The 27,048-nt window shown below is 46.3% G+C and overlaps 1 protein-coding gene across 1 annotated transcript in view; it reads left to right on the top strand.

Annotated features, from left to right (window-relative positions):
• PLCL1 (phospholipase C like 1 (inactive)) overlaps nucleotides 1–27,048 on the top strand; it is a 1,260,670-nt gene that overhangs the window by 895,913 nt on the left and 337,709 nt on the right. The window contains exon 3 of the mRNA XM_069615809.1: nucleotides 13,920–14,123. Coding sequence (XP_069471910.1) covers nucleotides 13,920–14,123 — 204 coding nt within the window. The remainder of the gene's footprint in view (nucleotides 1–13,919; nucleotides 14,124–27,048) is intronic.

Below are 27,048 nucleotides of genomic sequence, written 5' to 3'. Positions count from 1 at the left end.
CTCTCCACAAGTCCATTCGCTTGGGGGTGATACAAGGCCGCCTTCTTTTGTTTGATGTGATTCCTTCTTAAAAATTCTTCCATGTCTTTGGAAACTAGTTGCACTCCATTGTCTGTGACGACTTCTTTGGGGAGGCCTTCCCTTTGGAAGATTTCAGTGAGTACTTCAATGACTGTCTCAGTGGTTATGTTTGGGACAAACTCGGCTTCCACCCACTTGGATAGATAGTCGACCAGCACTATGCCGTATTTGTGTTCCGTCTCCATCGCCTCCAGGGGCCCTATGAAGTCTATGCCCACTTTGGACCATACTGCTTCTGTATCTCCGTGGGTATGAGAGGTGCTTGGCGAACATTCAGTCTTTTGTCGCTGTTTAGGCATTCATGGCAGCGCTCTATCATGGAGCGTATTTCCTGGTCCATGGACGGCCACCAGTAAGCTTCTCTCACCCTGCGGCGGGTCATCGTGTTCCCGAGGTGTCCCGCGTGGGCCCTGCAGAGAATTGTGCACCTCATTCCTGTGGGGGGGGGGTGATTTGGTCCATTTTCATGATTATCCCCTCTGTTTCTGACAACTCATCTTGCACCTTCCAATATGGTCTCATGCCTTCTGGCAGTATTTTCTCATTTGGCCACCCTTCTCTGATCCATTTGCGAATCTTAGCCATGGTTGGGTCATTCGCATCTTCTTCTTCCCAGTGTCTCTCACTGAGTTCCAGGTAGTTCGGGGCCCTTATGTCTGAGATGGATGCGACAATGCATTCTCCGTGTAGGAACGTGGTAGCCCTCTCCTTGTTCTCTGGCAGTCTCGACATGCAGTCGGCTTGCGAGTTTTTCCAGCCTGAGATGTGATGGATTTCAAATGTGTATTCCTGTAGTTTCGCTGCAATGCGAGCTAGTCTGGGCGTGGATGCTTTGGTGCCTCCCGGACTAAGCATGTGGATGAGCGGCTTGTGATCTGTCACCAGCTTGAACTTTGTGCCCCACACGTATGTTCTGAAATGTTCGACTGCCCATGCGCATGCTAGCATTTCTTTTTCAATGGTAGAATAGTTCTGTTCCGCCTCTGATAGTGCCTTTGACGCAAAGGCCACCACATGTTCGGTGTCACCTCTCCTCTGCGTTAGCACTGCTCCTAGTCCGTACGCACTGGCGTCAGTGGTAATGACCGTATCCCACTCTGGGTTAAAAGGTTGAAGACATGGGGCTTTCATGATATGTTGCCTTATGGTGTCCATCGCCCTCTTCTGGGGTTCCTTCCACACGAATTCTGTCCCTTTTTTGAGTAGATCGCGTAGGGGTGAGGTTGTTTCTGAAAACTTCGGTATGAATTTCGCATAGTACTCTGCCAATCCTAGAAATGACCTCACCTCTTCTTTGGTGGCGGGGTCAGGAGCTTTGATGATGGCTTGCATAAGATTCTGTTTTGGACTGATTCCTTTTTCCGAAATCTTGTACCCCAGATATTCAACTTCTTTTACCCCAAATGAACATTTCTCATGACGTAAGCGCACTCCTGCTTCTTGTAGCTTGTTGAGAACCAATTTGAGGGTGGTATCATGCGTCTGTTTGTCCTTTGCGTAAACCAATATGTCATCCTGAAAGTATACCACATTTTTGACTTTCCTTAGCAGGACGTCCATCATGCGTTGAAAGGCAGATGCGGCCGATGACAACCCAAAAGGCATTTTGGTGAATTGAAATGTGCCAAATGGAGTGATAAATGCCGTAAGGGGTTTCGATTCTTCGTGCAGCTGTATTTGGTGATATGCATTTCTCATGTCTAGTTTGGAAAATATTTTGCCCTCTTTCATTAATAAAATGAGTTCGTTTATGCTTGGGAGCGGGTAATTGTCCGTGATGACTTCTAGGTTGAGGCTGTGTAGGTCTATGCACACTCTTAATTCCTGTGATTGGGGTTTCTTTATCAGGACAACTGGGCTCAGCCATTCGGACGCTTCAATTTCTTCTATCACTCCTTCCTTCTTCATTTTGTCTAGCTGTTGTCTAAGGGTGTCCCTTGCTGTGGCCGGTACTGGTCTCACTCGGTGCTTGACAGGGACAGCATTTCTTTTGAGCACAATTTTGTGAATAAAACTTTTAATGTGCCCCGGCTCCTCCGAGAAAAGTGTTGGGTAATCGCTCTTGACAACGGATCCGCTCCTCGTATTGACTGATAGAACTTGATCTTCTGTGCTGGGATCTAGTCTGATTTTTAATTTGTCTTGATCATCCCAGCCCAAAACTGCAGGTCCTTCGTGGCTGAAGTAGACCCTGGTGATGGTTTCTCTTCCTTTAAATTCGACTTTGCTGTTGATATACCCTAGCAGTTCGACTGAGGCCCCACCAAACACCGTGGGCTTGTGTCGTGTGGTGAGTACTTCCACTTTCTCTTTACCCACCATTTCTTTGTATGTCCGAAGGGGTAAGATGGTGAGGTCTGAACCGGAGTCTGCCATGACCCTTGTCTCTCTTCCATCGATTTTGATCACGCAGTGGGGCTTCTCTCTCCTGGCTCGTGTGCTGTTCACCATAATGACTGTGGGTCTTCCCTCCTCATCTGAAGAGGATTCTCTTTCCCTTGTGTGATCTGTGGTAAGGCTGGTGACTTTCTTGTTCCTCCATCGACACACTATTGAGAAGTGTCCTATGCGTTTGCAGACGGAGCACTCCTTGTCTCTGGCTGGGCACTCTCTGTCAAACGCCAGGTGTTTGGTGCTGGTGCACCTATGACACTTGAGGGGTTCTTTCTTGCTGTTTCTTACTTCTCTCGTGTCCGGTGCAAACTTTTCCTTTCTTGGACGGAATCCCACCGCTTGTATTTCAGTGGGAACTTGGGCCCCTGTAAACTCTTTCCTTCTTCCCGCCGTTTCCTCTACTGCTCTGGCGATCTCGACGGCTTTCTCTAACTGTAGCTCTTTTTCGAGGATGAACTTATCTTGGACTTTCCGACTGTTGGTGTGGACAACTAGCATGTCGCGTATACGGTTTTCCGCATTGGTGCCGAAGTTACACAGGGCTGCTAGTTCCCTTAATTTAGTGACGTAGTCATCGACGGGTTCGGACTGTTCTTGTTTTCGAGTGTAAAACCTTATTCTATGGAGTACTGTGTTCTCTTTGCTGGCGAACCTCTTAATGATTCTTCTAACCGCCTCCTTGAACACATCATCATTGTCATCATCTACCAGAATCGGGGTAAGGCCCTCGAATATTCTTTGCCCTTCCACCCCTAGGGCATTGAGTAGCATGGCCCTGCGTCTCGCCGCTGAAAATCCTGCACCACCCATAGCCTCCACGTATGTCGTGAACAGGGGCTGCCATTGTGGCCAAGGAATGGTAGGCCTACCTGGCGTTTGTAGAAAGGGTGGCGGCGGTGTGGCTCCCTGCATGTTTCTGCGCGGTTTCTTGTGGTGATCCTCGTCGCCAATTTATGTTGTATATTGATGCTTGAAGGAAGACAGGAGCCAGGCAGGGGTTTCACCAGTGCTTTATTTCTGGTGGCTACTCTGGACAGTTCTCATACAAACAGTGCCCTAAATGGCAAAGGCCAACGTGGCCAACTGGGGCAGGGCTGCAGTAGCCTTGATGTCGCAGCTTTAATGCTGAATTTATCCCATGCTCGGAGGAGCCGGGAAGACGCAGCTGTCCGCATCCTCAGCTCGTCCCGTAATGCGCGCGTAGCGCGCGGGGGCGGAGCTGCGGGCGCGAGCGAGATCTCGCGAGAGCGGGGCTCTCGCGACATCTCTACAAGGGCCCAAATATGGAGGTTGCCCGGGGCTCTCATTAGCATTTAACACTGGCGACGAGGACTCATCTGAGTGGGGAGAGAATCTCGGGATCTATCATTCGATTCCGGAACATTTTCTCAGCACTCACTAGACATGTCACCCACACGGTGCACGTGCGGCCGTTATTTTGTGTGCTGGAACGGTAGTGGCCCCTCACAGGGTGCTCGTGCGCCGTACATTTCACATTTTTGGAACCCTCACAGCTGTTAGTTACCAATGGCTGTGTTTATATTCACAATTTTGAACTATTTTTGACAATTTTGATGTGGTAGTCCACTTTTACAGCCATCTTCAAGAACATCCTGCTGTGGGGTGGAAACTGCTGGGTATTTTGCAATTTTTGGAGCGCTCACAGCTATTATGGTCTACTGGCTGTGTTTCAAGTCACGGTTTTATACCGTTTTGGACTAATTTGTGGTGTTTTTGGTCCACTTATACAGCCCTCTTCGAGAACATCCTGCTGTGGGGAGGACATTTCGGAGTGTTTTGAGCCTGGACTAGCAGATGGCAGGCTGAAGTTTTGCTGTCTTTCTGGTGCTACTTCTGGGCATGAACAGTGTTCCCATCCTTGCCCAGCTCTGCTGGAGACCTGCATGGAAGCCTGTGATGACTCATTGACCTCATCGGGGGTCAATGTTTCTGGTGCCATTGCCCTAGAGCATCCTGTTGAAGAGTGAGCACACCTCGCACTGGACCTGTGCGGACAACTACATTGCTGGCACTGACTTGCGGCCTCCGGAAGCGTGAGAGGTGCCTGTGCGGTCTGCAGCCATGAACGACAACAATGGTAGTTAAGGGGCGGTAGTACCGCCTGCTCCTGGGGCACAGCCCCCTTTCAAACCTGTGCCTCGACAACAAGGCACGCTGGCACCCATGCCGGAATTTGACATGTCTGGACCTCCATCGAAGCTGAGCCCCAAGTGACTCCTGTTGGTTAAGAAGTTAGACATGTATTTCAGGGCCACAGGTGAGACGGAGGACGATGCAAAAGTAGCCACCCTACTGTATGCTGCCGGTTCCGAGGTCCATCGGATATACAAATCGCTAAACCCTCTGGCTGCCACGTACCAGGCTGCCAAAGATGCCCTCAAAGAATACTTTCTTCCCCTGGCCAACTAGGACTTTGACCGCTTTGTGATGTGTTGGGAGAAGCAGCATGAGGAGGAGTTATTGGACAGTTTCTGTGGGAGACTGCGACACCTGGAAAGCACGTGCCAGTGGGAGAATGAGGAAGGCGTGGTTAGAAATCAGCTCATTCAAGGTTGTAGTTCAGGCAAACTGCCACGCTAAGTGCTTCGTGAGCCAGGGTGACTCAGACTTTGGATATGGAGAGAGCATTTGAGCTGGCGGACCGTCGTGGCTCTAGAATGGATGCTGCGGTCAAGCCCGGAAGAAGTGAGGAGGCGTATGTCACTTGGGTGCAATGCAAACTCTGCGCCGCATTGACCAAGGTGGACTCAAGCCACTGCAGAAGAGCGATGTGCCCCAACAATGTCAGAAGTCTGGATATGATCTCCCACATTCCGGGGACTGCCCCGCAAAGATAAGGGTGTGTGGACGATGCAGCACCGCTGGTCGTTTTGCCAGAATGTGCAGGGCGTCAAACCTAGTGGCTGTTTTGAGGGGACAAAGTAGAGTGACCAGTGGGGGCCCACGCAAGCAGAAGAGCGTGGCCGCTGTTAAGCAAGATCTGAAAGAGCTGGGCATTGCGGAGGAGGAGGAAGAAGAAGAAGAGGTTTTTTTCATCTCGAAAATTGATGCCGTTGTGAGGAAGTGCCGACAGTCCATGTGTGAGGTCGACATTTGTGTGACTCTTACCCCTGTCCTCATAGACACGGGCGTGTCAGTGTGCGTGATGGCCTTGCGACACTATGAGGCACTGCCAGGACCACCAGCGTTGGCCGAGTCCAAAGCCAAAATATACTCATTTGGGGGAGTTCTTCCACTTCCCCTCTGAGGGGTTTTCACAATGTCGGCCAGGCATGCCAACCGATCCATCAAGGCCAAGTTCTTTTGAACCGATGTGAGCCCACGCTCTCTGCTGAGCTGCGCAGCGTCAGAAGCCATGGATATAGTGCACTTTGCGCTATCCGTTTACCAGTTGGACATTCATGGCCTCACCGAGCGGTTTGCTGGACTGTTTGAGGGCGTAGGCAAGCTAAAAAGAGAACCAAAATGCCTGCACATCAATGAATCCGTGAGGCCAACGGCGCTCAAACACTGGCGCATTGCTTTTCATCTAAGGGCACAGGTGGAACAAGAGCTTCAGAATCTCCTTGACCTGAACATCATTGAGAGGGTGACATGATATGATATGATATGGCATTTGTAACGCGCCTATACACAAGTGTTTCAAGGCGCGACGAGGCAGAGAGGGGGGACAAAGGGAAGACAGACAACAATCTTACTAGGCCAGGTGTCATTCAGATCGCGCAAGTGCATGGGAAGAGGGGAAGGGAAAGTGCAAGGGTAAAGGGAGAGGGGAAAGTGCAGTACAGCGGTAGTAGAATAACAAGATAAATAATAAGGGCCAGATGGTGGCAAGTGCAAGGTAAGTGCAGACAAGTGCTGGGAAGGGGGGCTGTAGGGTTACAGAGACAGTCCCGCAGTGCAGGTGTTGCCAGGGAGGCAGTGCAAGGGAGAGTGGCTGGGCCAGGGACCGAGATCGGTGAGAGTGGCCCAGTTGCAGATTCAGTGCAGTTTCAGTCAGGAATTATCAGGGGAGAGGGGGAGAGAAAGCAGAAGCAAAGAGGAAGGTTTTGAGGTGCTTCCGGAACCAGATATGGTTCTCATCAAGTTTCAGGGAGGCAGGAAGGCTGTTCCAGAGGGAGGCCCCTGCTGCGGAGAGGGATCTACCCCCAACTCGTTGCTTGGAGAAGTGGCTGACCCTGATGGAGTTGGAGGCGGATGAGTGAAGAGCTCGAGAGGGGAGATATTTAGGAAGAGAGAGTTGAAGGTATTTTGTTGAAGGTGGAAGTCCCTACCCTGTGGGTGTCTCCAATAGTGGTGGCAAAGAAGCCCAAACAGCCTGGGGCCGTGCGCATCTGCGTGGACATGAGGTTGCCGAACCTAGCCATCAAAAGGGAGCGACACCTGACGCCAGCGCTGGACGATGTGGTGGGGGAGCTGCAGTTTGCTAAGGTGTTCTCAAAGCTAGACCTGCGCTCAGGTTAACACCAGCTCAAACTCCATCCAGACTCCCGGTATATTACCACCTTTACCCCCCAAATGGGCCTGTATCAATACAAGAGGCTGAGTTTTGGAATCTCCTCAGCCGCAGAAGTATTTCAAAATGCGATGAGGGGTGCCTTGGCCGGGCTGGCTGGGGTGATCAACCTGAGTGTTGACATCTTAGTATATGCCTCCATGGAAAGAGAGCATTTGGCCAGGCTGGAGAAAGCGTTGGACAGGATTTGCGACATCGGACTAACCTTGCATATCGAGAAATGTGAATTCTTGAAGAAGAGTATTGAATTCTTTGGGTTCATTTTTCACGCTGAAGGGATATCACCTGACACACAAAAGGCTAAGGACATTCAGGAGGCCAGGGCCCGAGACACTCCGTCTGAGGTGTGCAGTTTTCTGGGGATGGTTAACTACTGCGGAGGTTCATCAAGAACCTTGCCTCCCTCTCAGAACCCCTCAGTGCCCTCACCAAGAAGGACGTTGCCTGGACGTGCTCAGTGAAAGAGCAGGGGGCGTTCCACACCATGAAAGTGGCGCTCAATGGGGAGGAAACAATGGCATTCTTTGACCCCCAAGAAGGAATCGTCATGGATGCCAGCCCGGTGGGACTGGGGGCGGTACTCCTTCAGCCGGACTCTCAAGGGCAGATACAACCCATAGCCTATGCCAGCAAAGCTATCAGAGATACTGAGAAACAGTACTCCCAGATAGAGAGGGAAGCACTGGCCGTCTTGTGGGGCTGCAAGCATTTTCGGTTGTACATACTGGGAAAGCTTGTTTCGGTTGTCACGGACCACAAGCCCATGATTCCCATCATGACAGGGGCATCATCCAAACCGCCCCCGAGGATTGAGAGGTGGATGCTGACCATCATGGAATATGGGGTGAAGCTGCAGTAGAGGCCGGGCACAAACAACCCAGTTGACTATCTGTCCCGCCATCCAAGGGGCAGCGATGCGCAGACAGGACAGTTAGGAGGGGACTGTGCCGAGGTGATTCGGCAAGTGGTCGAGGCAGCCATGCCCATTGCACTGACATTGGTGGAGATGGCGGAAACCTTGCAAGCCATTGAGTGTTTGCAGCTGGTTCAGTCCACCATGCGCAGTGGGGTCTGGAAGGGGCTTCTCGCTGACCTGTCCCGAAAGGAACAGAGGCGCAGCTATGGCGAGTGCGTCACAAACTATCGGCATCCGGAGAAAGGCTACTATTGAATGGAAGGCAGATTGTGGTTCTGCGGATGTTGGTGGGCCGCGTAGTGGAACTCGCTCATAGCAGCCACCAGGGCACGGCCAAGACCAAGGCACACCTGAAAGCCAAAGTCTGGTTCCCGGACCTGGTAAGAAGGGGGGATGAACATGTACAACAGTGTGTCTGGTGTCAAGCAGCCACTCCAGTGTCCAGGGAGCCCTGCATTGAGTTGATGGACAGGAGCAACCAGCCCTGGGGGACTGTGCTTGCAGACTTTGGGTCCACCGGGAGGGACATGCACTTCTTGTCATCATGGATCAGTGGTCCTGCTACCCGGAGGTGTAACTGGTTGAATCGACATCCAGTGATCACACCATCCAGGCGCTGGAGAAAATCTTCACCACCCATGGGTTTCCGCAAGAACTATGTTCGGACAATGGTCCCCCATTCCAGGGCTGCCAATTTGCAGCATTCACGGAGGAATGCAGCGTCACCTACCGGAAGGTCACCCCTAGGTAGCCGCGGGCCACTAGAGAGGTGGAACGTTTCATGCGGACCCTCAACAAGGTGTTTCGGATCACCCAAGGTCAAGGGCAGGAACTGCAGCGAAATCTATACCAGTTCCTCTGGGAGTATCAAGCCACACCCCACCAGTCCATAGGGGTGGCTCCAGCCGAAGCCTTGTTCAGCCGGTGCCCACGTGGCTTACTGCCAGAGCTGGGAGGTCGGATCCCTGGGGTCATCGATAACCAGGAGACCCTGGAGGCAAGAAGGGAGCGCAATGAACGTGTGAACGTCCGGAGGAATCTATGGCCGGTGAACATCGAAGTAGGGGACACCGTCCTCGTACGCAACCGGCATCCAGAGGGGAAACTGTCCCTCAACTACGAGCTCAAGCCCATGGGGGTGACCTATGTCAAAGGCTCCATGCTGACGGCGTGGAACAGTTACGAGAAACTCTTGCTTCTTCAAGAGGGTTGACATCAGAGATAACCGCGACGAACCTCGTGGTGGGTGGGTGTCCACTCGTGCCTCCAGCTGGAAGAGGACCCTGGGGACAGAGTATCGGTGGAGCCGTCCCAGGAAGTGAGCAGAGAGGAAGGTCGATATCCCCGCCGGGAAGGTCGACGATGCCCTGCCCGTTTCAAGGACTGTATTCTGGACCTAACAACCTAACGGGCCAGAGGGGGCGGTAACGGCCCAAGCCGGGCCTCGTCCAAGTTGTGTGTAATGATTAGCACTGTGTGTGTCACGTTGACATTTCTCTGGTTATCTCACTGTTTGAGTTTGTTTTGTTTGTTATGAAAAAGGAGGGATGTTACGAAGTAATGTGCGCATGCGCTGTGGAATAAAGGGAGCCCTTTCCGCCAGTTGCAGCCGGGTCTCTGTAGCGAGCAGACCTATATCAGTGTGTTATTGCAGGTAAGAGGAGCAGGGGGGCCCAAATACGGAGGTGGCCCGGGACTCTCATTAGCATTTAACACTGCCGAGGTCACTCCCTCCCCCCCCCTGCAAGTTCCTCTTCTTGAAGATGTAAATTGAAGCACGACACATACGCAGGAAAATGAAATGGCAGTTTGCTAGTGCTGCGATCTCCTGAGTCAGGGCCCAGTTATAGCAGTTTCTAGGCACCCTGACAGACAATGTAACACGGGCTGGCAGATAGATTCACCAACATCTGATGAAGTGATGATGTTGGGATCTTAGCCGCCAGGCAACTTCACGTTCTTCTCGCTACTGGTGCCACCATGTGTCTGGACTAGAGCAGGGATTCATTGGTAGGATGTCTGTTGTGAAATGTGTTGCAGATAAAAGATGACTGGACCAAGACGGTGATCTCAGGACATCTATTTAAAGCATCTTTGGTTGGAGCCATCGATACAGACGTAGTTGCTTTAAAAGAGAATCCCATGACATCCGGATTAAGGCAATAATTGTAATAATATGAATGATATATATAGTATGTGAAACAGGAAGTAAAAGTCGACATTTAGACATCCATTAGCACTGCGGCGTAAGCAGGATTAAGTATTAAACTTGGATAGTATGCAGGGGATAGTATGCCAGTGTATGGCCCTCCCCTGTGCTTCTCCCGCCCTGCTTGTCCTCTGCCTTCATATACTTTCACCTCCGTGTTCCATTTCCGATTCCCCTTACCCTTCCCCAGCTTGTCCTGGCTTCTGGACCACTCCACCAATATGTCTGCCTTGCTACAGTCGAAGCTTCAGACTTCCCGGGTCCTCATTTCCTTGCACGCCAAACCTCATAAGTTATAACCATCCTTGGTGCCTTCATTCTTCAGTCCTCCCTGCGAGCACTTGAACCTAGTCTGCATCCGAGAAAGGCTGCGGAGGCTTAGGAGGTGCACTGGAGTCTCATCCGGTGGTGAATCATGAGAGAGATGAACAAGAGTGATCCTGTTTTTTAAGCATGTGTCATGACTCTGTCAGGTCTCTTGACTTAAGAAGGGATGAGGGGGTTGTAAGACTTGGGCAGGTTTTACCACTTGTGGCACATGGAGGGGAATCCAGCCACATCACCAGCCTGAAGGGCAAGTTCCTAGTCCATGTAGAGCTCATGCGTTGTTCCCGATGTAAACCCTATATCCAAAAGGCTGCTTTGTGAAATATGTATTGGACATTGTGAGTGTGTGGTTAATCCTCCATAAAATTGCTTGCAGTGTCACTGTTGCTGGGAAAATTGCAGGATGTGCACTTAGGACGTAAACATCGGGCAGTCATTGATCAGTAATTTGGGCAAGTTGCACCAGTAGGTAAGTAGTGTGGATTCTATGCGAGCCTTTGCACCAAATTAACAATTTTAAAAACGTGTTTATATAAACATTTCTGTAGTTATACGTTGATACAGTAGTACCAACAAACTCTGCTAGGCATGTTTATATGAACACGTTTTTAGAATTGTTAATAAAGAAAGGGTACTTTGAATAACTAAAATACTTAGACTGACCTATTTAACAGATACTAATAATAAAAACACAAAGCCAGGCACAAAGGCTTGCATAGAACCCACACTACTTACCTAGGTTATCATCGACTGGTTGTGCATACCATTCTCTGTGAAGCCATGCAGCCAAGGCCCCCGCCTAGTTGACCAAAAACTAGCACTATAATTACCGATATTATCCAACACTGAACAGATTTGGGAGGAGCGCACTGACAAAAATGTTCACCATCCCTGACTTACAGTTGAGTTACACCAGTACTCCAGGGCAGGGCCCTAAATGCACACATATAGTCTTACATATGTTTTCTAGGTGGATTATGTGCATACTGTTGTGGTCAGTAATGCTAGGGTATTTAAGTAATTATTGAACTCTTGTTATTTATCAGCTTTGGTATCCTATACTTTGTCGCTTGTGTTATAACTTGTCAGCTTGTTAAATTTATTCTTCTATTGTGTTTAGTAGAGTTGTGAAAGTATTTGGTATTTTCCCTACCTCATATCTGTGGTGAACAGATTACCTCATAGTGGCATTGCGCATACTCCTATATATATATATATATATATATATATATATATATATATATCCTAATATCCTATCATGAGTGTGTCACTGCAGATTCTACAACTTGTACATACCATCTTCAATTTCTTTATTTCATTAGATATATAAAAATATATGTTTGTTCTTCCTTTACAAATTATTATACTTGTTTTCCATTCATTCATACCTTCATACTAAATAAAAACATATCAAGCCTTTCTCCTGCACTAAACTCATTTTGTAACTCCTCTATTGAAATCAATTCTGTATAGATCAGCAACACATCAGAATTTAGTCAGATTTTCATTTACAATTGACCTTTGTCATATACTGAGTGTCCTATATTTAATTTTTGTACAATTAATGGTTCTGATTTCAGGGACTTATTATTTGCATACATCACTTTTCAAGCCACTCAACATGTTTCAATTCATAATCATCATTATTGTTGAACTTTCATCAGGAGTATACATTATACAAAACCAACAACACAAGTTTTTTTTAGGAGCTTTCTAATGGAAAGGCAAAGCATTCATCTTCACTTTTCTTCTCTTCTTCATACACTCTCTCAATCTTAAAAAAAAACGATTCCTTCTTGTAGCAATCTGCGGATAACATAAGCATGGAGAGTATTACTATCTCAATTTTTAATATTAAAATTTCATATTTAAATCCCTCCATTATTTGTGACTATCAGTTTATGACAACAGTCAGGACCTTTTTATTGAGAATGGAGGTAAGAAGGAATGGAAAAAAGTGTAATTATTTGTAAAGAACAAACATGTTTTACATATGTAATGAAATAAAGAAATTGATGGCAATAAACTAAGTTTGTACAAGTTGTGAATTATGTGGTTTCTGTGGTTTAATATATATATATATATATATATATATATATATATATATATATATATATATATATATATATATATATATGTTGTACATGTCCGGGTATACCTTCTGTGAAAAGTGTTATTCCAGGCTTCCTCCAGTCGAATATTCATAATGGCACTGCACATACACCTTCCAATCGGCCGACCACTTTTGATCATAGAAAGCTCTTGTTTTAAGTAAACCAAATTTTAAATTGGCTTTGTCCAATAGTATCTTTCTGAGCTTTTTCGGAGATGCTGTCAGTGTCTGGTTGTGTTTGCCTGTAAAGGAAACAGTATAAACCATGTTCAATCTGTTCACAATTTAGTGATTTCTACAGTCCTTACCAAGCCTGTTGTCTCCCATTTGTGTTTTCGAAAAAAACCTATATATCCAAATGTAATCTGGTGCCAACTTCTACCAGAAACATTTACTTTGTGTTGATGATTGGGGGCATTCCACTGTTTCTTATTTCTGAAAGGAACATTTTTAAGTTGTAACAGTGAACAAAATCAAAAGGAAAACTTACTTTTCTATTGTTTATGGTCACAGTTGCTTAACACTCCCAGGGTGTCCATCTCCCCGGTCTAGAATGTCCTAACTGGTTCCTACAGGAAGGCTTCTAATTGGAAATCCTGAAGCCAAGCAGTTTAGGTTTGCCGAGTTCACCCTCCGAGTCATTCCATTTCTGGGTATCCCTGAACGGTGACTTTGACCCCTTTTCTTTTCTCTCTTGCTATCCACTCAACTAGATTTCTAAAGATGATCTCCTTTTCTAGAATAATTCTATCCTCCGCTGTCAAATTGGCTTTGTAAAAAGAAACACCTCTTCCTGCCGCATACAGGCAGAAAAGAGTGTTTGAGTCCCCCAGTACAAGAGTGCTCTCATCAATGATGAGACAAATGGTAGAGACTGCTAGAAGAGGAATGGGATAACCAGTTGCCAAATGCAAGAGAAGGTCCTCTTTGTAAAGGAGTGCAATGCCCAGAGGGGCATGCAGCGAAAGGGTCCACTGGTGGGGGAATGGGCTACCAGTAATTGACTTTAACTGTGGCACTTTACACAGGAGGATGCTGGTAGGAGAGGGACGTGAGAAGCAAGGAACAAGTCCAAATGAGATTTAGTTGACATTGACCAGAGCAGATGAATCTCTTTGATCTTGAGGAATCTTCCTGATTGACCCGGAATCTTGTGTCTGATACCGTCCTTGAATATCCTAGACTGGAGAAAGTTAACCAAATGAATACACATGTTGAGTTTGAGGCAAAGCAGTTTTTCTTATGGTTGCACGCCTACCCTAACATATTGTCCCCAAATCCTTGTTGAGCTTCTGTGACTGAAGGCGCCAGTGGATTGATTTTGCTTTATTTACCTCGTCAGAATGCAATAGTATCCATGAAAGAGCTGTGCGGTCTTCCAACCAGCGCCAGCCTGAAGCAATGCATGCTGTCCCTGTCCTCTCGTCTGGTGAACAGTGACAACTCTCCATCGGTCACCCTGAGCATGAAGGAGAACTTCCCTTACTTGGAGGCTGTGGGGGCCACTCCTGAGCTGCAGAAGAAGCTCCTAGCTGCATATGATCTGGTAAGTTACCCCCCTTCTTGTTTTTGAGGTCCTTAGAGTATCTCCGTTGGCTTATGCTCTTGCACAAGTGATGTAAGGAATGATCCGGTTATTCACCTCAAGTGGTAGGTCATCAATTTCTTTCACCCATCAATTGTAAGATTCACTTGGTAGGTCAATGCATTTGTCATAACATTTGTACTTCTTTCCTTGGTTGCTCTCTTGGGGCCTAGTGACAGGGGAACAGTGTATTAACAATACATCATGAATGGCTTCAGTGTTGTTTCAACCCCCTAAGACCACCCTTCGGCTCAACCTTCAGCAAAAATAAGCTTTAAGGAGTACTCTTCTGCCCGGTGTTTGGAGGATTACATACATGCCAGCATTTTGTATTCCATTTGTGAGATGTTAGTCTAATCCTGGTATTTTTATATTTTGAGACTTCCAGTCCTAGATTTATATTGCAGAAATCCAGGAATGCAAGCGCTAGAAAACATCGTAAAAGCAAGGAATGGACTAGCTGCAGCTCAATGGGATGGGGCATGATGGCATTTATGCAAATACATTTGAAATCAGGCCTACGCTTGCCATAGTTGGGGCAATATCCTTTATTTAGGTCGGATGCATGTGGGCCGAGGCCTTATTATTTACCTTGCTGTCAGTCCTTCACATACAACTACACTATCAAAGTCTGTGAGGATTAGTCAAATAAAATGAACGCCCTCTGCCTCTTCTGCCCCCTCTCCACGCTCCCATCCACCTTCTTGAACTTGACATGCAAAATTCTTCTAGCAGAATGGGGGGTTTTCATTCTACAGTTGCCTTGGTTTCCACATCTGAAAGGCGCTTGATGGACTTTAAAATTATGCAGTTTAGTGGGGACTAATGGAACAGGTTTTACTGTGATGGAAATACCTAGAAAATGATTAGGACTCTGGGCAATTAAGTACAGAAAAGCTGCCTAGGAAATCTATTTGGACCATCCCATAAACAATTCTCAATGGTATGGTAGAATACATGGACTACCCTTTGCTGATGCTCGCTGATCCTCTGCAAATTCTTGCTGTATGGGCTTCTGCTACTTTCAAGCAATAAAATAACCACACAAGATCATGGGATTTTGCGTACAGATAGTACTAGGGTAGAACGTTTCTGACTTTCATTGTCATGCCACTGTTGTGATCGCCTTGTCCACAGCTCTAAGACAGCATCACCAGAAGTTCATTGCATTTCTATGGGCGAACCAGAGGTTGACCCACATTGGGCCTCATTCCAAGTATGGCGGAGCCGGTAGCAACGTTCCGGCGCACTTTCTGGACTGCCGTACTACAACAATGCGAGTAGATGGCCACAGAACGCCCGGCAGATCTGACCTGCCAGGTTTTCAGGCCCCTACCGTCATGGTTGTCATGGAAGCACCATTAGCAATGGTGTCGGTGCGTCCGTGTCCCCATTGCCATGGAGTCCTATCGGACTCCATGGAAATGTGGAAGAATCCTTACTGCGGCTGCTTTCGATATCCCGGTGGTACCGGGATATCAGGCGGCATTAAGGGTGCTACGGGGTTGGCTGCAAACTGCCGGTAGGACCTGCAAGTTACCCGCCATCTTGGTAATGAGGCCCATTATGTGCAAGTAATCCTTGGGAGCTCTGCTGGTTTCTGAACAGAAGTTATACCATCACTTTGATTGACGCTCGGATCTCCCATTCGGTCTCCTTTCTAGAGATATAGAATTTAGCTTCAAAACCGCTATGTGCAGAGAGTAAGATAACCACAGAATAATGCACAACTCTAATTATAAAGTGGAGTCACAAGGAACAGGTTTAGAGTCCTCAGTACAGTTCACAGAGCTATCTACGGGAACAAGTCCATTGCCTAAAAATCATTCTTTATGCTCCAGGCCGTAAAGTCTTCACCTCAGTAGCATTTAGACAGCCACACCCAGGAACATGTACTCCTATAGTCAATTGAAGTCTTCTCAGTTGTGAAATCATATCTGATTAAAACATTCTACCCATAAATTGGGACTATTAACCACAATGTCACTTTTCTGAAAGAGCTTGGCGCATCTGAATTTCTGCCACATCCCTAATATCTATCTGATGGTCCCTGGAATGCATTCATTGATAAAAGCCGATCTCAAAGCAACTCCTCGCACACTGTCACAGGACATAGCTGATTGACAAAATAGTATTACGTACACATTAAAACATTTGCAACATAACGGAAGCTTTTAACAGAAAATTAAAAAAGGAATGACATAATGGTAATTTGTTTAGAAGAAAAAGCACTAGAAATATAATCGTAAATTAAATAAACTGAAGGAGCAGTAGATAATCGGGATTACAATACTGTGTAAAAGCCACTTTTACTACCAGGGAAATTCGGTGTCGCTTCCTGAGGCAACAAGATTTTATAAAAGATCCCCCTACCATTTTGAATGAAAATAGCCATTTTCTTTTACTTTGCCTTTACATTTAAATACAGCTTAATTTAATTTTCGGCTATTTAAACTTCAATTTCTTTGCAAAACGAAATACTTTATAATGCTATTTTCACATAGAACTGATTGAACTACTCTTAAGAAGGTGAGTAGAATGACTCCACAGTCCCCGAGCCGCATGCGCAATTCACAAGCTTAGCCGCACAGAGTACACTGTATCACAATATTTTTGCTAGAGCCGCACATTCCTAATGCGTATAAAAAATCTCCAGGAAATGTCCTCGCTTAGTTCAAATTTCTGATTAGGGGCCCGATTCATGGAATTCTTCGCAAGGGTTCAAAGTGACTTTGCAGTGCTCATAAGTGACTTTGCACTGCCGACACAAACCCTGATTCATGGAACTGTGCAAAGTGTGTCTTTGCAGTGCAAAGTCATGGAACTGTGTAAAGTGTGTTTTTCAGTGCAAAGTCAGTACAAAGTCATTTTTGCACTGACTTTGCACTACAAAAATACACATTGCACAGTTCCATGAATTAGGGTTCGTGTCGGCAGTGCAAAGTCACTTTTCAGCAGTGAAAAGTCACTTTGAACCTTGTAAATGATTCCATGAATCAGGCATTAGGTGTTTTAGCAATCTATCTACACGACATGTTTTGTCCCGTGCTGGCAGTGAGGGAGGTTCTCCCGGAGGAAATATGCATCTCTTGGGTGAGTATAACCTCCTATAAATCAAAAGTAAAGATACTCATTAAGTGAAGAAAACATTTCAGATGGTGTTCTGTGACATAACATGTTTTGGACATTGCAAAAAGACCAAGAGGCGTAGGGCATGTGTTAGCACCTCCCTACCTTCATCTGGCAGGTTACGTAAACACCATAGTTGAAGTGAGTGTTAAGGTTGCATTTGTAGTGGTCTACAAGGAGTGTTTGTACCTAAGCCATATTGTTCCCACTCTTTGTAATTGTTTACCTTTTGTGAGATTTCATTTGAAAGTTTTTTTAATATTTAATATACATGTGTCCTCCTTTTACAGAGTGGCACTGAAACTCCCCGTACACAAGGGGCTCAATTGGTCACCCTGACTCACCCCTACCATTGCCTCCTGGTTAACCTCTAACTATCAACAGTGTGAATTTATCAAGGAACTGAATGTAGAATTCTACTGAACGGCCTCCCCTTCCAGTCCAGGCCTATAATTGTTTTTTTTAACAAACTTTATTCAAGTACAATCATATTTAGATACTGTAGTGGCACAGAGTCCAAATAACTTTGGTACATACCGTTTGCAGCAGCCACATGCCATTATTCAGTCTTACAGGTATTGATTGTACATTTTTAAGAACTTTTGGGTAGCTTTAACTACAACAGTTCAACAACCTTACTCCCGATCCCCTCCCCTCACCCGATTCCCTTACGGCATGGATCAATCCTTCTGCCTATATTTGAAGTCTGGCCCCAAAATGTGTGTATTCAATTATCCTTTAACATCAGCTGTGCAAAGGAGGATACTTTCTTTTTTTATTTAAAGATTTATCAAAAGAAATACATATCATTCCAAAACAACAATTATGATAACAAGAAAACGACAAATAAAACGAAAAAAGCATTACACAAGTTGATACAAACAGTACAGAATAAATAAGAAAAACCTATCAATTATCTCTACTAATCACAACAAACCTAATTTGAAATGATAACCAGCAAAAAATCAGAGGAAAACAAGAGAGAAAAAAAAAACACAAACACACAACCACACAACACAAGACAAACACAATATAAAGAACAGAATAGTAAATTAACCACTCTGAAACAAAAACCATTGCCCATCAGCACTTAATTCACACATAGAGTTCATTAAAAGCCTCCCACTGTTCCTTATAAAATTCTTCTTTATGTAAAGCAAAATACTTAATCCTCTCAAATCTTGAGAGCAACTGCACCTGCGATAACCATTCATCAATACTTGGTTTCTTTCTCGTCTTCCAGAGGCGTAAAATTTGACGAGTCGCCACCAAAAACACCTTATTAGCCCAACACAGAGTCGCATAGCTAAAGTGACGAGTGCCCACTGGTGATTTCAAAAGAACTGATGATGGTGTCCTTGGAAAAGAAATGTTCCCGACCAAATGAACTCTATCCAAAACCTCACTCCAAAAACCTTTAACCTTCGAACAATTCCATAACATGTGAAGCAAAGTGCCTTCCTCCGTAGAACAACTCCAACACATACTATCCTCCCTTAAGCCAAATCTGTGCATTTTAACTGGAGTCCAAAACAGACGCCCCAAAATCCTCTGTTGAATGTATCGTAAATTTAGATCAATTTTCATCCTAACTGGAACCTTCCATAGAACCTCCCAATCCTGCATAGAAATATCTCCACCCACTTCAGCACACCACATAAGTTGAAGAGCATTCCATGAAGATCTAAATTTCTCTTCTACCGGGAACAACCTCAAATAACTAGACACTGCACGAGGCGCAACTACAATAAAACTACACCTTTCTGGTCTTTGTAACAAAGGGTCAGTAAGCATTAATACTCTCTCAGAAATAAAATCTCTCAACAATCTACATCTCCCCATTTCCCTATTATGTAGCATAAACTGACATGTTAGACATTTGATCTTTACTCCTGTTCATATGATTCATATATACATGTCTTCAAAGCTGTATTTCCTTTAGTTGGCTAGAAATATTATCATTTTTAGTTATGACCCTAGTTTAACCTCTCCAGGCTCCCCAGGCACAAATCTTGAACAAAACGTCCAATGTTGTGGGATTTAGCCCCTCTTCCAGGCACTTGTTTGCATAAAAGCCATCTTTTGGGGGCGACTTGTCTCCTTTCATGTAACAACAAATAAGAATTGGGCTATGCCCATCTAGCAGCACACGTGCTTACAGGAGCATGCCCCTACAACTAGAGGTTAGATGTTTACAACCAACAATATCACATAATTGACTCGTGCAGTAAGATTTTTCTGTGACACCATCTCATGACTCAATAGCCAAACATAATGTGTTCAGTCAGTGAACAAAATTGGCTTTCGCAGGAATTACGTAGACGAGTAAAGAAAAAGTAAGGGGGTAAACAAGGGTAGATTTGTTTGCCTTCCACATGCTCTCTCGGGGCTAGCGTTTTGTCTACCCATAATTCATTCAGCGCAGAAGGTGTAGGTAGGAGTCAATGCGTTCCTCCAGCTCCTCGTCCCTTGCTCTTTCCCACCTCCCCAATTGATCATGACCGTTTGAAACAAAAGTATAATTACTTCTTTAGGAACTTATGGCAAAATGTATCAATATGGCCGCATTCTGTATAGTTACCTGGTTTTAGTGAGCAACACATTAAAAAAAGAAAAGAGTAGCCAATGCGAGAGGAAATCACCTTGCTCAATTGCACAATGCTTTGAAACACAATGGGGCTCATGTTCCATTAAAAGGTAATTTGGCGGTATGGACCCCTTACGTTTACACTGTAAGGTCCCCACCACCAAGTTTTCATCATATGCACTGCCAAATTGCCATTATTTGCACTGCGGGGTAAATGTAAAGGGCAAAAGGCGGCATACAGGCATGTATGCCGTCTTTTGCCCTTCAAATTTGCACTCTGCAGTGCAAAGTGAGTAAACACTGCAGCATGCCAGGCAGCGTTTACTTTTCATTGTGACTGCCACTTGCCATGCAAACATGGCAAGCGGCGCTCACAATTACAATGAAACCCTCCTCGACATGTGCGCATGTCGGGATGGTTTAATTTCGATTGTGAACACTGCTTACCGTGGTAAGCAGTGTTCACAAGTACAATTAAATCCGGTGATGGTTTAATTGTAATTGTACGTGCTCCCAGCCATGCAGGCATGGCAGGGAGAATTTGTAATCGATTCCTATCTGGTCTGCTTGCTTTATGCTGGTGCATAAAACTAGTGGAACCCATAGGGATCTCCAGCATTAGCATTGAAAATCCATGCCAGCGCAAATGCTGGAGCATTTGTATGGCAAGGAGGAAGGAATGGGCTGAAACACACTATTGCTCGACACTAGTAATAGTGAAAGCCTGTCTTTACTACTACAGCCCGGAGGCCTAAATTCCCTCCCCTTCTTTTACAGGCACCCCAGCCATGACAATGCGGTGGTATTGTGGTATTTAAATGCCAAAGAGATAAACTGCGACTGCTCATGAGTTTACTGCAGCAGCACATTCTTTGAATGGACCACAGTATACATCATGACGTAACACCTGTCTTTCAAATACTTCTCACACGAGTAGGCAGCTGATCATAACCATGGTTACTCACAAACTGCCTTTTCGAAACATTACTATTGACCTAAATGGTTTTGCTTTGTATAATTCGTATTATGTTCATTCTGAAATAAATAATTTCACTGTAATGCTATGAAATCCGAATCAAAGTGATTTGCCCGTGGCTAAAACTACCGCGGCCGAAACGTTCGCATGAGAAAGGTGCGAACTACCAAAAGTTGGCACCTTTCTCATGCGAACACACATACATACTCACACCCACACACGCAACACACCCATAACACCCCCCCACCAAAACCCTCAGCACACCCCCACCCACACCCCCAACATAAACAAACCCCACTTACCTACATCTTCACGCTGGGTTCCTGCAGCGCCAGTTCCCTTTTACTTCCATGATCGGGAACTGGCGCCACAGGGTCCTTTTCTTTTCTTTTTTTTTTACGGAAGGCTGCAGGGGTGTCCCCACAGCCCCCGCTCATTATACCCCTGCAGCCCCCGCTCATTATTATTCGGACTTTTGGTCATTGCGACCATTTTTTGTCTGTACGATCGTCCTATACCATGAAATCCCGCCACAGCCGGTCGCTGTTCCGTGATTTAGTAGTTTGTGCTCCCCTCCCGTCCTATGTTCACCTGTATGTAGTGCGGGTGTCCCCTTCCACCTCCATGGTCACCTGTATGTAGTGCGTGTGTCTCCCCCCACCCCCATGGATGCCTGTATGTAGTTTGTGTGTCTCCCCCCACCCCATGGTTGCCTGTATGTAGTGTGTATGTCTCCCCGCACTCCCTAGGTCACCTGTTTGCTGCATTGTTTGCCATCACGCATATGCTACCAAATATGACCTTATGCATTGTATGCTCCGCTGCCCTCAACATAGGGTTAGGCTGCCTGTATGTGGCAACTACACTCTCTGCACTACTGGCTGCCGCTACCCTTCAAGAGGGGGCTGGCCATCATACCTATACCACCGGATTGTCTTATGCACTGCTGTCCGTGCCACCTACCCTGACTCTTTGCATTACTTGCTGCTGCCGCCACCCTTCAAGATGGGTCTGGCCATCATGTTTTATGACACTGGATTTGACTTTATGCATTGTAAATGCCGCCCTGCCTCTCTTGTGCCACCTATACTGACTCTTGCATTACATGCTGCTGCCACCTCTCAAGATGGGTCTGGCCATCATGTTTATGCCACCGGATTTGACTTTATGCATTGTATGTGCCGCCGCCCTGCAAGAAGGGGTTAGGCAACATGTATGTATATGTGTTCCTCACAAGCACTTATGTAACTAAAGTAAGCCTTCTTAACAGCACCGCCGATGCCCGAGGGCAGTTGTGCGCTTTACAAATGCAAATAAATAAATAAATAATAAATCATGCATAGCACAATGTGACGTTGCTGAGGATTCCCGTTTAAGCATGTTGGTGTGCATTCATGCTCATCGGCTGTGTGCGTGCACAGTTCCAGAATAGAAATGCTTGATGAGCCTGCAGCACTATACACCTGTGGTGTTACGAAATCCTGGCGAAGCCACACTGAACTGAAGGGTGTACAGCACATGTGCATGACCAGCAAAAGCCTTGCGGGTACAGCACCAAATCACGCGCTCCTTGCACAGTGCACTCAGAGTATCCGGCTCGGGTGAGGGAGCACAGGCCAGATAACATTGGGGGGGTCTCTTTGCTTAAATAAAGAGTTCTACAGCTTTTTCTGCCTAGCCAGGCCAAGATCATCCGTCTAATGACTTTGCAGAAATCCCCATACCCATCACGTGACCCATTCTCCGCCTACAGCGCAGTTCTGGTAGCCAATGAAGGGTACTGGTTAAACGTGGCACCAGATTCTCCGGTCGCTTAAACCCTGGACTGCTGCCCACCACTATCCCAGGTACCCTTCTTTTAACCACGGAGGAGACATCCCCCTAAAAAAAAATCATGCCCCCACATGCATAATCCGTAATTTTTAGCTGTGGTATTTGCTCCTATATAGAGTCTTCTGCAATATTTAGATTGTGATGTTTGCTTTTATGTGAGGAAATGTCGATATCCAAAATATGATATTTGCTCGTCCAGGGTGTGCTCCTATTTGATATTTGCTCCTAAGTACAGTAATCTGTGATATGTATGCCTTGGGGGGGGGGGACCTGATGATGTTTTAACTCTGATAGTTGTGCCCATTTTAGGTTCATTTTCGTATTTGCAAGGTGATATTGGGGGTGACATGTTGATGTCCCACTACCTTAACCTCTCACTAACCTGCTCAACACTATTTTCTATCATATGCTACACACATCGACGGAGCAACTCACACGACAGGTCACCAGCTAACTCCTCCTCCCATCACATGCGAACACCATCAGAATGCTACACCCCTCCCACCATCTTATACAAAGCGCCCTCTGTCCTCTCATCCTCGAACTGGGGCACAAAAGGCACCTAGAATAATGCTACCATGCAGAGCCCGGTTTCTTCTGATCTTTGCTCATCAACACAACTCTAAAGGTATCTTGCGTTATCCCCTTGTTTCCCTACAACCAAATCTAAAACCATTTTCTTGCGGAACGCAAAGAGCCAAGGGACCATGCAATTGGCAGTGGTGCCAGTAAGAGACTATGGGCCTCATTATGGGTCTGGCGGTAAGCCTGCCGGTGATACCGACAGCTTACCGCCAGACCCGAAAAAATTACCGGCACCTGACTTCCCGGTAACACAGGAAGTCAGGCACCGGAAATTATGTTACTCCCTATTCCTATAGAGTCCCATAGGACTCTATGGGAATCGGGAACGCAGAGGGACCGGTTCCGTTACTAACCGTGCCGGTGTTTCCATTGCGGTCAGCCTACCGTGGCCACTGTGCCTAGCAGGGTCAGACCTGGCACATCGACTCCGGAGGCTTACTGGCACCACTGTTACGGCACTGGCACACTTGTAATGAGTCCCTATGCAAATGGCAGTAGTGTCCATGTCTCAAGGTTGTGTGTTGGAATCAGTGCTTAATTTGTAGGGGTGTTAGCCCTGGCACTTTTGTCTGAGTCCCAGCACTTATTGGGCCTCAGTACGAGTTTGGCGGTAGCCGTGCCAGTAAAACCAAACTCATGAAATTACCGGCACCCGCTAAAGGGCAATTACCAGGGTATGCTGAACCCGGCGGACCCGGTAATTACCCATTGCCCGGTGCCGGTACCCATTACTCCCCAATCTCATTTGAGCCTGATAGGTCAGAGGTCAGATGCACCGGCACCATTCATAAATGGTGCCGGTGCATCCACCGAGTTGTGCACCCACAAGCACAACTCTTAGTTTGCTGGTCCGGTAACAATGGTGCCGGTAGCTTACCAGCACCGTTGTTACCAGACCGGCAAACTCGTAATGAGGTCCATTGTCTCAGACTCAGATTTATTATGAAGTACTGACGCCAGAACATCCATCAACCCCAATGAGCAGGTGTGAGCTGTAGTTTAACCCCCAAATGTGTCGACACTATAGGGAGCAGCTGTGGGTGGTGGCAGCAATGGTGGGGGACTGGCCGTCCACAGTATCACACGCGTGCTAGAAAATATTGGGGCCCTGGCACTTATTTTCTTACAAATCGAGTACTGGTTGGAGCACTGCAAGACACCTCTAGCTGAACCTGTAAGCGCTAGTTAGAAACAACAAGACTTCCATGTGGTAAACTGTGCCCTTGTTATTCTCCATTAATGGGCGTTCTGTAACTAGGGCCCCTGCTATTGACAAGATCTACCAGACAGCTGTCGCATTACAGTCAACAAAAGAAGAGCAGGTTTAAAGACCCCTTGAACGATGCTCCGGTTTCAATGCGTGCTCGTATGCTGATGGCCACTCAGAATAACGATAACAGTGCAGGCACAGCACTGCTGGAAAGCATCGCTTTTCTGTGCTGGAATGATGGTCACAAAGGCGCATGTGCTTCTTCTGTCCTCCATTGCATTGTCCTCTGCGCTGCCCGTAGGTTTTCCCTCTTTCATATGTGTTCATTTTTAAAATGTGAAGAGCAAATAACAGCAGCCGTGCTGTGATAATGTACTACCTTGTGTCTACAAAAGGAAGAGATGTCCTTTTTGATACAGTATGTGGGTCACAGGCACACAATGCGCACAATATTCGTAATGCGAAATTGCTTTTTTAAGCCAGGAATAATAGCGGGGAATAAGGCGTGCCTTGATTTTATCATACATTTGGCGCACTGACGAGAAGGGTTTACCAAAGGAGCACCTGAGTCAGTAGCTGTGAACAAGAGGTAACACAGTAACTGTGCACAGAAGAAGCACAGAGACAGAAGCTGTGCACACGTAGCATTTGAGACAGTAGCTGTGCCCAGAACGAGTACCCGAGACAGTGGGGGTCATTCCGACCCTGGAGGTAGGAGGTTAACGGCACCGGTAAGCATGCCGGTGCCCTTAACCCCCTACCGCCCTATTATGAGGTCCCTTAGCGGGTCCCACCAGGGCCGGCTGGTTTTACCAGCCGCCTTAGCAGGACCCATTATGGGACCATGGAGCTAATAACGGGCCCGCAATTAGCTCCTTCCCCATTCCCATTGAGCCCCATTCCCATTGAGCCCTCTGGGGGCTCAAATGGGAATGGGGAATGGTTTTCGAAATGGGGACTTACCGGATCCGCATAGGTCGGAAGGTCCCGGTAAGTCCCCATTCCGACACCATGGACCCAGACCCGAGTTTGGAGGCAGCCATGGTGCTAGCACCATGGCTGCCTCCAAACTTGGAATGACCCCCAGTAACTGTGCACAGAGGTACCATGATTACCTTGGTTATCATTAAGGCTTCCTGTGGTATGGTATTTATTTTCTGCCACTTCTGTCTGCATTTATCCATATTTATTTGTTGGCCTTTTTTTCTGTTCATCCACATTTATTTTTTGTCATATAAAAAGATCAATTGCAACCAGTATTTTTCTGCATTTATTCTAATTAAAGAATGCATTTATTCAAGCACACATGCAGCCAGATAGGAAAGAAATACAAGCTAATTTTTTTTCCATAACAAACGTTTGCTTCTGTGACTGCTGCTTTCTTAAGATATATGCAATTTTTATACAACTTTTACACTCTACATGCTGCCAATCTGCAATGTGATTGGCCGGTGATGTATGAGTGACATCACACAGTACCAGACAGAAAGACCTGTTTTCCTTTTTTTCCTCCATTTTTATAAATAAATACGGTTCTATGTGATAATTTTGCTTTTTGTAGGTCGGTCCCATCAAAAATACTGATTTTTTTTCCCTGTCGATTTTGGGTGGCTGTAGCATCGGGTGTAGTAAATGGAATGCGGAAGGTGGTTCGAGAGAGGAACAGGAAGCCGCGAGGAACGGAGCGAGCAGGGCCCGTTAGAGAAGAGACGGAGAAGCTACACGACAGACATGCATGTTCCCTTCACCCACATTAAGCCCGTAAAGACTATAATAGATACAAGTAGTTAAAGTGATAAAGTTATCAGTTATACATTACTTATATTTACCCAATTAAATATCCATCAACCCACTTACCTGTGTATGCCCCTTCTTCAGTGGCGATGACGAAGTTTACCCACGGCGGTTGAGAAAGATCTCCGGCCGACCGCAGGTAGGGGCGTAGCAGCGAGTAACTCCATCTGTAAACTAAAAAAAAAAAGGGGGAAGAGGATCGCACACATGCGCATGAGCATACAAAGCTGAAAGTAACTGGAAGTATGTGGAAGTAGATCACGTGACGATCGACTCAACGGCCATCATAAGGTCAGCCAGCATCACCATATTACCCAGTAATCATCATCTGATCGCCTTCTTCCTCGAAGCAGTACTCTGACAAGTAAAGTAGTGGACACCATTGCAGTCAAGCAGTGACTCGGAAATCAACATTGATCATCTTCATACTCGTCACAGTATTTTCTTACTCCTGGAACTATTCAAATATTTGGCCACATAAATTACAGTAAAATAAAGAAAAGTAGGGCCCAGCCAATTTCATAAACCACAGTGGGAATAGTGGAGAGTATAAGGCAGAAATATATCCAGTGTCAGCTCACAGAGGTGGTGGCGATATGTTTATGCATGGTGTACCAGCTCCTCAAATGTTCATGCCCAATTTAGGGGAACCTATACAACCCTGGAAGAGGTGGCTTAAGGTATTTGGAAACTATGCCAGTGTGGTGTGTGGAACCAATTACAGTGTGGAAAGAAAAAGGTATGCATTATTACACTGTCTCGACCGGCTGGT

The sequence above is a fragment of the Ambystoma mexicanum genome, chromosome 9, assembly GCF_040938575.1.
Source record: "Ambystoma mexicanum isolate Mex_15411 chromosome 9, UKY_AmexF1_1, whole genome shotgun sequence".
NCBI lineage: Eukaryota > Metazoa > Chordata > Amphibia > Caudata > Ambystomatidae > Ambystoma > Ambystoma mexicanum.
Note: the sequence above shows the minus strand (reverse complement) of the source record. Positions and strands in the feature narration are given on the sequence as shown.